The 12,500-nt window shown below is 41.9% G+C and overlaps 1 protein-coding gene across 1 annotated transcript in view; it reads left to right on the top strand.

Annotated features, from left to right (window-relative positions):
* cpxm2 (carboxypeptidase X (M14 family), member 2) overlaps nucleotides 1–12,500 on the top strand; it is a 51,308-nt gene that overhangs the window by 293 nt on the left and 38,515 nt on the right. Inside the window, exons 1-2 of the mRNA XM_017482939.3 lie at nucleotides 1–578; nucleotides 7,434–7,514. The exon at nucleotides 1–578 is cut by the window's left edge and continues 293 nt beyond it. Of these exons, the coding sequence (XP_017338428.1) occupies nucleotides 308–578; nucleotides 7,434–7,514 (352 nt within the window). The 5' untranslated portion in view covers nucleotides 1–307. The remainder of the gene's footprint in view (nucleotides 579–7,433; nucleotides 7,515–12,500) is intronic.

Raw genomic sequence — 12,500 nt, forward strand, 5'->3', positions numbered from 1 at the left:
ACTCCGTGCGGTCTCTTCTTACATTTATAATATCCTTTCTTTCAGTCCCTCCCTCTTTTTCTCTGTCTCTATGTCTCTCTCTCCCTTTTGCTCTATCCCTCTCAAGGTCCTCTTGGCTCACTAGTTTTCATTGAGGATCTCGAGAAGTCTGAAAACTTTCTCTCTCACTCAGAGATTTTCGAGAGAGAGAGAGAGAGAGAGAGAGAGAGAGAGAGACAAGAGGAAAGAGGACAGAAAAGAGAGGAAAAAAACATAAAAGGTGAGAAGAAGGGAAAAGAGGACAGAAAAGGAGAGACAAGGGGAGAAGATGATGGTGTCCTTCCTCTCCATTGTACCAGGACATCCTACTCTCTTCGCTCTCTCGCTGCTTGGCATTGTGGGATTGTTTGCGGAGGTCTCTCGGGGATTCCCGCGTGAAGATGAGGATTATTACATGCAGGAGTTCTTGAGCAGGGAGCATTATTACCGCGTTCCGGTCCTGGAGGAGAGCGCAGTGGAAGGTCATGAACTTTCCACACCACCCGTCCACAACAAGCCCAAAACCTCGGGGAAACCAGCTGGAGGAAAGACAAAGTCAGGTAACCTTTACACATGACTGTGAACAAGCCATGGTTTCTAAAAATGTCATATGTGCAGGAAGGAATAAACCCCTGTGTGTGGTGCTGTTATAGTAAAATAATCACTAACAGGGCGGGGTGACGCAGTACTCCCTGAGGTTTATTTTCCTACAACAGCGCGCCCTGAAGTGTTTTATTCCACTTATACCGCAACAACCCGCCACGCATTCATAAGAGTCATCATTTTTACATAGTTATCTTTACGTTTAACGTCGTGGAACGTTCGCGAGACGAGTTCGTGGTCTCACTTACGTTATAGCAGCTATAAACAGTTCCCTCACCAGCCCTCTCTTTATTCTCTCTCGTGAAGTCAAAATGACACAGCTTGTCATGAGAACCGCGACGTGTAAACTCCATTCTACCCTAGCGTTCACCGAACAGCACCTTAGATGTCACCTGGAATACCATAGCAACCATCTAGGAACACCCTAGCAACCACCAGGGATAATACAACATCTGCTTATCAACACTCTAGCAACCACCTATAATATCACAGCAATCATCTAACAACTCCCTATCACTGACCTAACGACAGCTTAGAAACCACCCTAAAAGCTACCTGGAGTACCATAGCGAACACCTCGAGACCACCTATCAACCTTCACGTAACCGCCAGAGATGACGTAGCAACACCCTAATAACCACCTGAAATACCATCTACTGTAGTATTAGTAAGCAACCCCAACTAGGATACCATAGCAACCAACCAGCAAACCCCTATCACTGACCTAACACCACCTTAGAAAGCACCTAGCGACACCCTAGCAACCACGAGTTAATGCTCTACGGTTGGACCGGATTTGAGAAATGCACAGCCTGTCACGTTCCTGAGAAACAAGAAAAAAGTGTAAACTCCTAAAAATGTACGAACTTAAAAAAAAATATAAAAGTGACAGCTTTACGTCTGACTGATACAAAACGCTGACACTGGAGACTCCTTCCGTAAATGCTGCACAAGCAGGTCACGTGTTGGAGAACCTGTGACATTGAGTCCACGTGTAGACGTATCGTATATGTTTATACGGGTAATAAACATGGCCGTAATCCTGGATTCTCTGTATTGGGACACATTTGGGATTTAGAGAGCAGCAAGCTCCGCCTCCAGGAAGTATGATCCGGTGTTATTTATCCCTGTAACACTTGGGAATTAGAGACGGTAGTATCTTAATTGAAGGGTTTTCCTAATCCATGGCAGAAGCCTTACAGAAGCAGACGTGTAATTACTGAGTGTACAATTACTCGGTCTAGTTTCTCCCGCACCGTCGTTCTGTAGAGCGACTGTATGCTGTATCAGCCCCTGAACGTGAATATCTACTCGAATGTGTAATTTTGTACAGAGCCTCTTTAGTGACGTGTCTATTCACCTAATATAGCTTTTATGCAATAATACCATTGATATATTGCTGCGCAGTCCATTAGGCTACCGTCAGACTGCACACAGGGGGAAAATAAACAACGGGGAGGAAAGATGGACCTCAATCACTCTGCGACATTAAAGAGCAGAATAAACAGAGAGGATCTGGAGAATACACACTCCTACTCTGAGAACACACACTCCTCTGCCTGTATAAATCACATCAAGTGTGTGAGAGTGTCGGTGTTGGCGCAGTCGCCTCACTCCTCCATGCTAAGGCCAGAATAAACAATCACTAAATCATCAGTCAGATGACTGAACCTGATCACTGCGCTCTCACACGTGCACTCAGTGGGTTTGATAATGACATTATGCGGGGATGTGTGTGGTCAGAAAAGGGAGCTCGGGCGGAAACCGCAAGGGAAATACGTTACGCTTATTCAATTAGAGGGAACTGTAATCCACAGCGAGTCACCGTGGAGATCCATGCTGGTGAGATTTAAACTCACAACCTTCTGGCCAATGAGACAGAACCTATAAGGAACAGTTCTGTTCTGAGAAAAAAAGATGGAAATGGGATATGACTGTTTAAATGTGTACCGCCATGTCATCAGGTTTAAAAAGTTCAGCACAGGATCACAGATTGAAACCTTTTCCATCGAAACTCTACTGTACTCTCACTCTAAACTCCGGCCGGTTTAAATCCAGCACAGCTTCTCGTCTCGTAAAAGTGTCGTTCACTCGCTTTGTGTTCTGCAGCTGCTGAGCGTCTGTTTCTCCCAGATTCAGCACAGACTACGTGATGAGAATTCAGTAATGATGTTACCGTTATGATTAAACAGCATCGATCGCCTGATCTGTAGTGTCGAGACTTCTTTGTAAGAGTTTATGGTAAAGTTGTAATTTTATAGCCGCTGTGACGCAAGTGATAACAAGAACTAACTTGTTTCATGGATGTGTCACGACATTAATCCATCCATCCATCCATCCATCCATCCATCCATCCATCTTCAACCGCTTATCCTTTTCAGGGTCACGGGGAACCTGGAGCCTATCCCAGGGAGCATGGGGCACAAGACGGGGTACACCCTGGACAGGGTTCACGACATTAAACATAACTATAAATAGATTTTTTTTAAAAAAAGCATGGCATTTCTGTTTGTTGTTTAAAAAAATTATAATTGTTTGCAAATTCTTGTGGGAACTAATGTGGGATGAGGTGAGTTGATCACTGTCAAGTTTAAAGTACAGGCAGAAACAAACTGGGATAATCCGTAATCCTAAAAAGGAAACACCAGTTCAATTGTATTTGTGTAGCGCTTTTAACAATGGATGTTGTCTCAGAGCAGCTTTACAGAAACATATAAACACAGGATGGAGATTTTAAGCGTGTGAGTTTATCCCTATTGGGCGAGACGGTGGTGACGGTGGTGAGGAAAAACTCCCTGAGATGATACGAGGAAGAAACTTTGAGAGGAACCGGACTCAGAAGGGAACCCGTCCTCATCTGGGTCACGACGGAGAGTGTGAGAGTAAAAGAAAGGTCATTATGGTGTTTATATGAAGTCTGTGTGTTGAACTAGTCCACTGTTCACTAAAGGAGACCTGAGTGTAAAACTGCACGTGGTCATCGCAGTCCCAAGGCCATCGCTAAGGCAACCGTAGTCCCAGCAACCACAGCGAGAACGTCCATGTGGAATTGAGGTCCAAAACCATTTCCATGGCACTTCAAGTGGCACCATCTTCAGTGATCTCCAGGCTGCACCACTTGGGACCATACTCAGTAGTAGAATGTAGCCTCCAGTTGATGAGAGCTCCAACCAGAAGTAGGGCTTCAGGATGGATCAGGCAGGTCTGGAGAGCAGAAAGGGTCAGGATCCTACTGGAACATCCAGACAGTAAGGCATTACAGTAATCTAATCTAGAGGTGACGAATGCATGAACTAATATTTCTGCATCATGTAGTGACAATATGTTTCTTATCTTAGAAATATTTCTGAGATGAAAGAAGACTATCCTAGTAATATTATCTACATGAGCATCAGATGATAGACTGGAGTCAATAATCACTCCGAGGTCTTTTACTGCTGCACATGATGAAACAGAAAGACCATCCAGAGTAACCATGTGATCAGAAAGATTACTTCTAGCTACACGTGGTCCTAGTACAAGTTCTTCTGTCTTGTCAGAATTAAGTAAAAGGAAGTTAATAATCATCCAACGTCTAATGTCCTTTACACAATCCTCAACTTTACTAAGCTGCTGTCTGTCCTCTGGCTTCGCTGAAACACACAGCTGTGCATCATCAGCATAACAGTGGAAGCTAATTCCATGTTTACGAATAATTTGACCCAGAGGTAGCGTTTATAATGAAAAAGGCAGCGGGCCTAAAACAGAACCCTGTGGAACACCAAACTTAACCTCGGTATGTGTGGAGAAGTCTCCATTTACATCTACGAACTGATAACGATCGGTCAGATAAGACCTGAGCCAGGAGAGGACTGTTCCCTTAATACCAACAACATTTTCTAATCTTTCAAGGAGAATAGTGTGATCTATAGTATCAAAAGCTGCAGTAAGGTCGAGTAACACAAGCAGCGAGACACAACCCTGATCAGAGTTCAGTAGAAGGTCATTTACTACTTTAACCAGCGCTGTCTCTGTGCTATGATGAGGTCTAAATCCTGACTGATACATTTCATGAATGTTGTTCCTGTATAAGACGAGCATAACTGCTGTGTACAACCTTTTCTAAGATCTTGGAGGTGAAGGGGAGGTTTGATATCGGTCTATAGCTGGACAGTTGACAGGGGTCGAGGTCAGGTTTTTTAATCAGGGGTTTAATAACTGCTAGTTTATATGATTTAGGTACACACCAGTGCTAAGGGAAGAACTGATTATTTTAGAAGGGGTGTGGTTACTTCTGGAATAATCTGTTTGAAGAAATATGTAAGTAACGGATCTAGTATACAAGTTGATGAGTTTGATGAAGAGATTAATGAAATTGGTTCGGTCTCTCTAAGGGGAGTAAAAGATTCTAATCGTTGATCTGATGTCACTATATGATTATCTACAGGGTTAGTTGTAAGACTCTCTGGTTTAAAATGTAATCGTTTGAATTTCATGTCTAATATTTTCAGTTTTGCTAATGAAAAAAAACATGCAATCTGTGCTGTTATATACTGATTGTGTGCCTGTTTCTGTGCTGGATTTGTGCCTAGTTAATTTTGCTCCAGTATTAAATAAGAATCTAGGATTGTTTCTGTTATCTTGAATTAATGTGGCGAGATATACTGATCTAGCAGCACTAAGAGATTTACTATAGTTCAGGAGGCTCTCCTTCCACGCTGTTTGAAATGCTACCAATTTGGTTCGACACCATTTACGTTGTAATTGTTGCGTGGTCTGTTTTAAGGTGTGTGTGTGTAATTGTTATACCAGGGGGCTAGATTTTTCTCTCTAATTATTTTTCATTGTTTTTCTTCTAGCATGTAACGGAACGTTGACTCTAAGCATTCAGCCATCAGATCAAGTGAGGGTCATAACCAGGATACAAACAGAAATCAACATAGGAGCAATATCATTATTATTATTATTATTATTATTATTATTATTATTATTATCGGATTAGTGGTTAGCACGTTCCCCTCTCACCTCCAGGGTCGGGGGTTTGATTCCCACCGTGGCCCTGTGTGTGTGGAGTTTGCGTGTTCTCCCCGTGCTGCGGGGGTTTCCTCCGGATACTCCGGTTTCCTCCCCCAGTCCAAACACATGCATGGTAGGCTGACTGGCGTGTCCACAGTGTCTGTAGTGTATGAATAGGTGTGTGGGTGTATGTGATTGGCACCCTGGGGTTTCCTCCGGGTACTCCGGGTTCCACCGCCAGTCCAAAGACATGCATGGAAGACTAACTGGCTTGTCCACAGAATGAATGGGTGTGTGAATGTGTATGTTATTGTGCCCCATGCTCCATGGGATAGGTTCCAGGTCAGCAGATGTAAAAGCAACGATGTCCTCCATGAAGCCAGCAGAAGGTGGGACGACATCTTATAAGAAGTCACCAGGTGGTGGTGCTATGGTGTTCTTGTCAGGGTCAGCAAGCCACAGAACAACATCCTTGCTTCACACTGCTATCGTTGAGCCGTTACCGTCGAGCTACAACCCTGTTAGAGAGGAATCATTACAAAAAAACCCCCCACAAGTCAAGGTATTTTTGGTTTTAAATTAGTGCCAAAGTGCACTAGTAAGAGATGGATGAAGCAGATCTTCTGTGTACCTCGAGAGATGTTGTGTCGAGTCAGAGGGGGCGTGGTGCAGAGTCGGGTGTGATGGTCCATATTTGGCTTTGTTTGTGAGCGTCAGTGTTTTAAATCTGATGAAGCAGAATAAAGGAATCCAGTGGAGGGAGGGAAGGCTGCAGTGGGGTGATGTAGGAGAACTCAGGGAGCATTCCGGATCAGATTCAAGAGTCAAAAATGTATTGTTAGATGGACAGTAAAATGGGCGGTTACACTAAAATGATGTAATATGTGGACGTAAAATTGATTCGGATTTAATTGAACTGTGATTGACAGGGGAGATGGAGTACATCCCACTCGCCCGGACAGCACAGCCAAATTCGCTCTCTCGACTCCTGGCCATGGATGACTTTGGCATCATTAGGATTCGAATTGGAGAAAACTTTTGAACTTGCAATCTGTTGTGCCACATGGGAGCCATGTATTATTTTTGATCAGGGGTTTGGTCACAAGGATGTGGCACCTGTTTTTCCTCTCAGAGTGCTGTAATTACAGTCAGTTTTGTAAGGGTTTTTCTTCTTCTTCAAGACAGAGGACAAAAAAAAATTGGTAGAAATGTTCTGCATTTCAGTGACTAGCCAAACCAAGTTTAGTTCTAAAGCCAGAAATTAGCAGTAAGTCTCAGTGGGTGTTTTAAGACCACTTGCAAGAAGGTTAAATGTATAAATGAGGACAAAGGTGAAAGAAAAAATCCAAGATAAGTGAAATTACAGATCTAACTAAATGAAACGATGGACTCTCAATGCACAATAAAGGAAGGAACCATGGAAGAACCACAGTGTGTCCATACCAGATGCACCCAAGCTTTTAAAATACACCATCAGCAGGTCATTGGAAACATGTTATATGAAAACAAGGACGAATTAAAGTCCATGTGTTGGTCTGGAGGTTGTTCTGGAGGAACCCTGGTCAGACCTGATAGTGGTTCTGTAGTGCACATTTCTATGTTCTAGCTCCAGAAACATGAGATTGTTCTGAAATATGCTATCTCTCTGAGCATGAGATCTTTGTAAACAGAAGTGTTTTCATAACTCCTGTAACGTTTATGTCCAAAACAGTGTTTAAAGGCTAACGACACACATCCGAATACTAACAGCCCCATGAACAGCCTACAAATCCCATTTTATACCCAGCTGTTGAAATCTTTATTCTGTTTATTTTCAGTGAAATCTTCAAACAAGAAAGCTGACAAGACTGCTAACAGCATCAGTGAAGCAGACGGACATTACCGTTCCGAGAGCGTGGGTACGTTCTAGCTTAAATTCAAAATTAGTGTGCATGCAGTTCCAAAGTACTTTAAAATGCTCTCTTTAATAATGTATTTAATTAAACGATTCTTTATAGATTCATTTAATGTTAAAATGTTTTGACGGGTATATTCAAAGAGTCGTAGGGAATCATCTACATGTAGGGGTAGCATGTGTAAGTTGTAGGTTGTAGTTGTTCTGATTGGACAATAGCCCAAAGAAAGCTTTGGAAGCTTTGCGATTGGCTAAAAGTTTCCAGGCTTAAAATGTGGCCTGAATGTTCCTGATCTTAGGTTCTAGCTTTAAAACACCTGAAGTTCTAGACTTAAGTTTATGATCTTCAGTTCCAAGTTTAAAGTTCATGTGTTTAAATACTGTGCTTTAAGTTCCTGAGATTAAGATCTAGGCTGAACTTCCTGTGCAGTTTAGAAGCTAAAAGTCCTTGGAGTAAAGTTAAAGGGACAAGTTCCTGGACTTATTTTTCTGGATTTAAGTTCTAGGCTAAAGCACCTGATGTTAAGATCTAGATTTAAGTTCTAGGCTAAAGCGCCTGATCTTAATTTCTGGATTTAAGTTCTAGGCTAAAGCACCTGATCTTAAGTTCTGGATTTAAGTTCTGGGCTAAAGCGCCTGATCTTAAGTTCTGGATTTAAGTTCTAGGCTAAAGCACCTGATGTTAAGTTCTAGATTTAAGTTCTAGGCTAAAGCACCTGATGTTAAGTTCTAGATTTAAGTTCTGGGCTAAAGTGCTTGATCTTAAGTTCTGGATTTAAGTTCTAGGCTAAAGCGCTTGATCTTAAGTTCTGGATTTAAGTTCTAGGCTAAAGCGCATGATGTTAAGTTCTAGATTTAAGTTCTGGGCTAAAGTGCTTGATCTTAAGTTCTGGATTTAAGTTCTAGGCTAAAGCGCTTGATCTTAAGTTCTGGATTTAAGTTCTAGGCTAAAGCGCATGATGTTAAGTTCTGGATGAAATGTTTCTGAGTCTAAATGCTGGGCTGAAGTTACTGGTCTTAATTCTGGGTTTAAAATCCCTCAGATTATGTTCTTGGCTAAAGGTTTCGGATCTCAGCTTCTAGGCTAAAAGCCCATGTCTCTAATTTATGTTAAATTTTAAATTCTGGGATAAACGTTTCTGGCCTTAGTTCTAGATTTTACGTTGAGCTGAAGTTCATGATCTAAAATTTCCTGGACTAGTTTCTTGGCTAGAGTTCCTTGACTTCAGTTCCTCAGCAGAAAAAAACCGTCTGCTGCTGTTTAGGAGCAACACCTTACACAATCATGTTCATCACATAGAAACAAATATCTGAGACTTGTATGTGAAACCGTGTAGTGTGTGTGTGTGTGTGTGTGTGTGTGTGTGTGTGTGTGTGTGTGTGTGGAAGTGAGTCTGTATATCAGTAATAGCAGAACCTCATGTGGAACGCCTCACGCCTCGGAGATGCTGAGTCGCACTGTTTAAAGTCCGGATGATGTGTCGTTACCATGGAATAAAAACACAAGTGAAGATGCACAGCCCCAGAAAAGCCAAGAATACTTTAGCACTCTCAGAACACACACTTCAGTACTTAAGGATTTTTACATTTATATAAATATCTGCTTTGAATATTCCAGATGTCTGTCAATGTTTTCAGGGGAAAATACTTTTTATTTTCTCAAACCCACTTTGCGGTTGTATTCCTCACAGCAGGTTGCTGTACATCGTACTGCCGTCCCATTCACCCGAACGTCTTTAGGTGGTAGATTTAATAGCTGTATCATGAAAATGTATTCAAACACGCGATATTTTACCGTTGACACTTCTGTTTCATCTCTGAAATAACCTCAGCATCATGTTAAGTTCTTCAGAGGAACTGAAGCAAGCACATGAAGATTCAGAATTTGGAGCAATAATTTTTGATTTTTTTTTTCCACTTCAAACAACGTTGGCCAACAATCTCACACTACTCATGTGATTCATATCCTGCGAGAACAGTCCTGCTGTTGATGTACTCCTGAAATACTTCCGTTTCTGCCAAGTGTGTGTGTGTGTGTGTGTGTGTGTGTGTGTGTGTGTGTGTGTGTGGTTTGGCACGAAAGCCGACTTCACTGTGCTTCCCTCAAGTACTGCGTGTGATCCTTATTAACTTTTACGTTCTGTTCTGGTCAAAGTGACCCATTTTAAACACAATTTTTTTTTTTCCAGGGAAACTTTAAAATTTTACGTCCTTGCCTTGAGTCATCAAAAACAATATTTCTATTACAGAAATGCATTTGATCTCATTTTGATCCTGATGTCGGGTTACATGTCGGGTGTCAACAACGTTAGGGCAGCCTCATTGCTCCAGGGTCTCTGGTTCGATCCTGAGCTCGGGTTAATGTCTGCATGACCTAGGTTAACGTCACCTAGGTGTTAATAAGTGTGTGAATGAGTGTGTAGATGGTGTTCTGCGATGGCCTGGCGTGCCACAGTTTGTCATACTGAAATGTACTTTGCCTTGTCGCTTGGGTGGTGCTATCAAACCGACATGTATCTTTAGTAGGGGTATGACGATCAGATCATTTAGATCAAGGCATCAAATTAAAAGATAACGATTGAAATGACTCTATCGACAATAATAAACAAATTATTAACAGGTCATAACTCTGATACTTTTAAAATAGTCCTTCTGTACCTCATTAATTCACAAATGAATGGTAGGCCCAGCACAGTCTGAACAATGCTAGTCACATATCGATCAGAGGATACTAAAATGAATTGTATCGCATCGTATTGCATCGTATCGTATCACATTGTACTGTATTGTATCATATCATATCATATCACGTCGCATCGTACCACATTGCATTGCATCGTATTGCACCGCATCATACCGTATCTCATTGTATTGTATCAGATCGCGTTGTACTGCGACGTACCGTATCGCATCGTATCGTATTAGATCGCTTTGTATTGTATTGTATCATACCATATCATACCGTATCGCGTCGCATCGTATCCTATTGCATTGCATTGTATGGTATCGTATCGCATCGTATCACATTGTATTGTATCACATCACATTGTATTGTATTGTTGTAACGAATGAGGCTGTCCCTCATTCATCCACCCACCAGCGGGAGCCCTGGCCTGAATACTGATCACGGACATGTTCTTCACTACTCACTTCCTGTTTGCTACCATATTTAATCCATGCCATTTCCATTACACCATTGCGAAGTATTGTTAGTTTGCATTACCTGCATTACCGAGCCAATTTCCATTGCCTTCTGTTTATTGCTTCATGTTATGACCATTTCCTATCTTGTGGATTTACCGATTCTTTGGATTACCCATGGTTTCGTTTGCTTGGTTGGGCTGTCTTTTGGTTTACCAAATCCATTTGCCTGCCACCTTCATTACATCTCATTACGTTATTCTCAGTTGGCGTGCCCCAGTGCTCCACCTAAACCTGGATTTTAGCCTGTACTAACCCGGTCGCAGATTTGCATTAACAAGGACTCAATGTAATCTACTAGAGGCAATGATTTCAGAATAAGTCAGGATATAATCAAATCTAAGAAAAAATTTTAACCAGGTATAAACACATCCGAATCCAATAGTGCTACTATTAATAATAAGAAAGAATTACATACAGCATTACTCAACATTACCAATCAAATTCAAACATAATAATACAACAAAGGATGCTAAAATTTTCATACCTGGTAGAGAAAAACTACACACAGCAACGGTGTCTCTGTCTACAGATTCCCTCAATCTTTGGCCAGCTCTCCATTAAATACCAAGATACTCTGTAGGTTCATCAAATGGTGTTGTTTGTGATTAGAATTGGAATTTGGGCCAGTTGGCATTTGGGATTGCTTTGATGTCTGTGGGAGGATGTACCTGATTTACATCCAGAAGGTAATTTGTGTGAGGGATCCCAGGAGGGTACGCCTTTAATGGCATGCGATATTTTTATTTGGACTTCTGCTGAGTTAGTGAGACCATATTTTTCAGATGCACTGAGACCTTTTTGCATGGCAGTGAAACATCTACATTCAACTTCTTATTTACATTAAACATGTTATGTAATGCATATAGACCTTGGGTGAGTTTAGGGTGATTTCAACACAGAGAGAGAGAAGGGTGTGAGGAGAGAGGAAGAAGAAAGTAATGTAAGGTGTGAGCTTCTCGCCCCCACTCAGAGAAGGGTGTGAGGAGAGAGGAAGAGGGAAGCAATGTAGGGTGTGAGCTTCTCGTCTCCACTCAGCATCATCTGTTTTCTTGGGTGAGGATGTTTATTCTGTGGGAGAGAGTTTGAGTGTTAATTCCTGTGAGAGTCGTTTTTCCTCAGAGAGTAGTTCTCTCCAGGTTCAAACGGCTTGGCACTAGCCTTACAGCACCCAAGGCAAACTCTACCCCGTGCATTCTTCTCAAGAAAACTGAACTTGGCAGAGCGCAACTATCATGTGGGGAACAATGAACTGTTATCTATGAAGGCATCATTGAAGAGTGGCGCCACTGGCTAGAGGGGGTAGTTCATAAATTTCAAGTCATCACAGACCACAAAAAACAAAAAAAGGCAACTAAAAGACTGAATCTACGTCAAGCCCGATGATCATTGTTCTTTACACGATTCAATTTCAGTCATTTACTGCCCTGGTAGCAAAAATAGCAAAGCAGATGCACTTTCATGCAGACACGATCCCTCCATGCATAACTTTACCCTGATTGCAATGTCAATGAATAGACAATGTCTATTGTAAAAAGCGCTATACAAATAAAATTGAACTGAATTGAATTGAATTGCATACTTCCACCATCAGTCATCATTGCACCCATCAGCTGGGACATCATGGAAGAAATACAGAGAGCAGAATGAACAGAATGAACCATCACCACCCAACTGCCCCCCTTTTAAGCACTGTGTTCCGAAGGCCCTACGTCTAAGAACCATTCAGTGGGTCCACACTTCATTGAGCACAGGACACCCCAGTATCCAGACGACAATCACGCTGGCG

Source organism: Ictalurus punctatus, chromosome 13, assembly GCF_001660625.3.
Source record: "Ictalurus punctatus breed USDA103 chromosome 13, Coco_2.0, whole genome shotgun sequence".
Classification (NCBI taxonomy): Eukaryota; Metazoa; Chordata; class Actinopteri; order Siluriformes; family Ictaluridae; genus Ictalurus; species Ictalurus punctatus.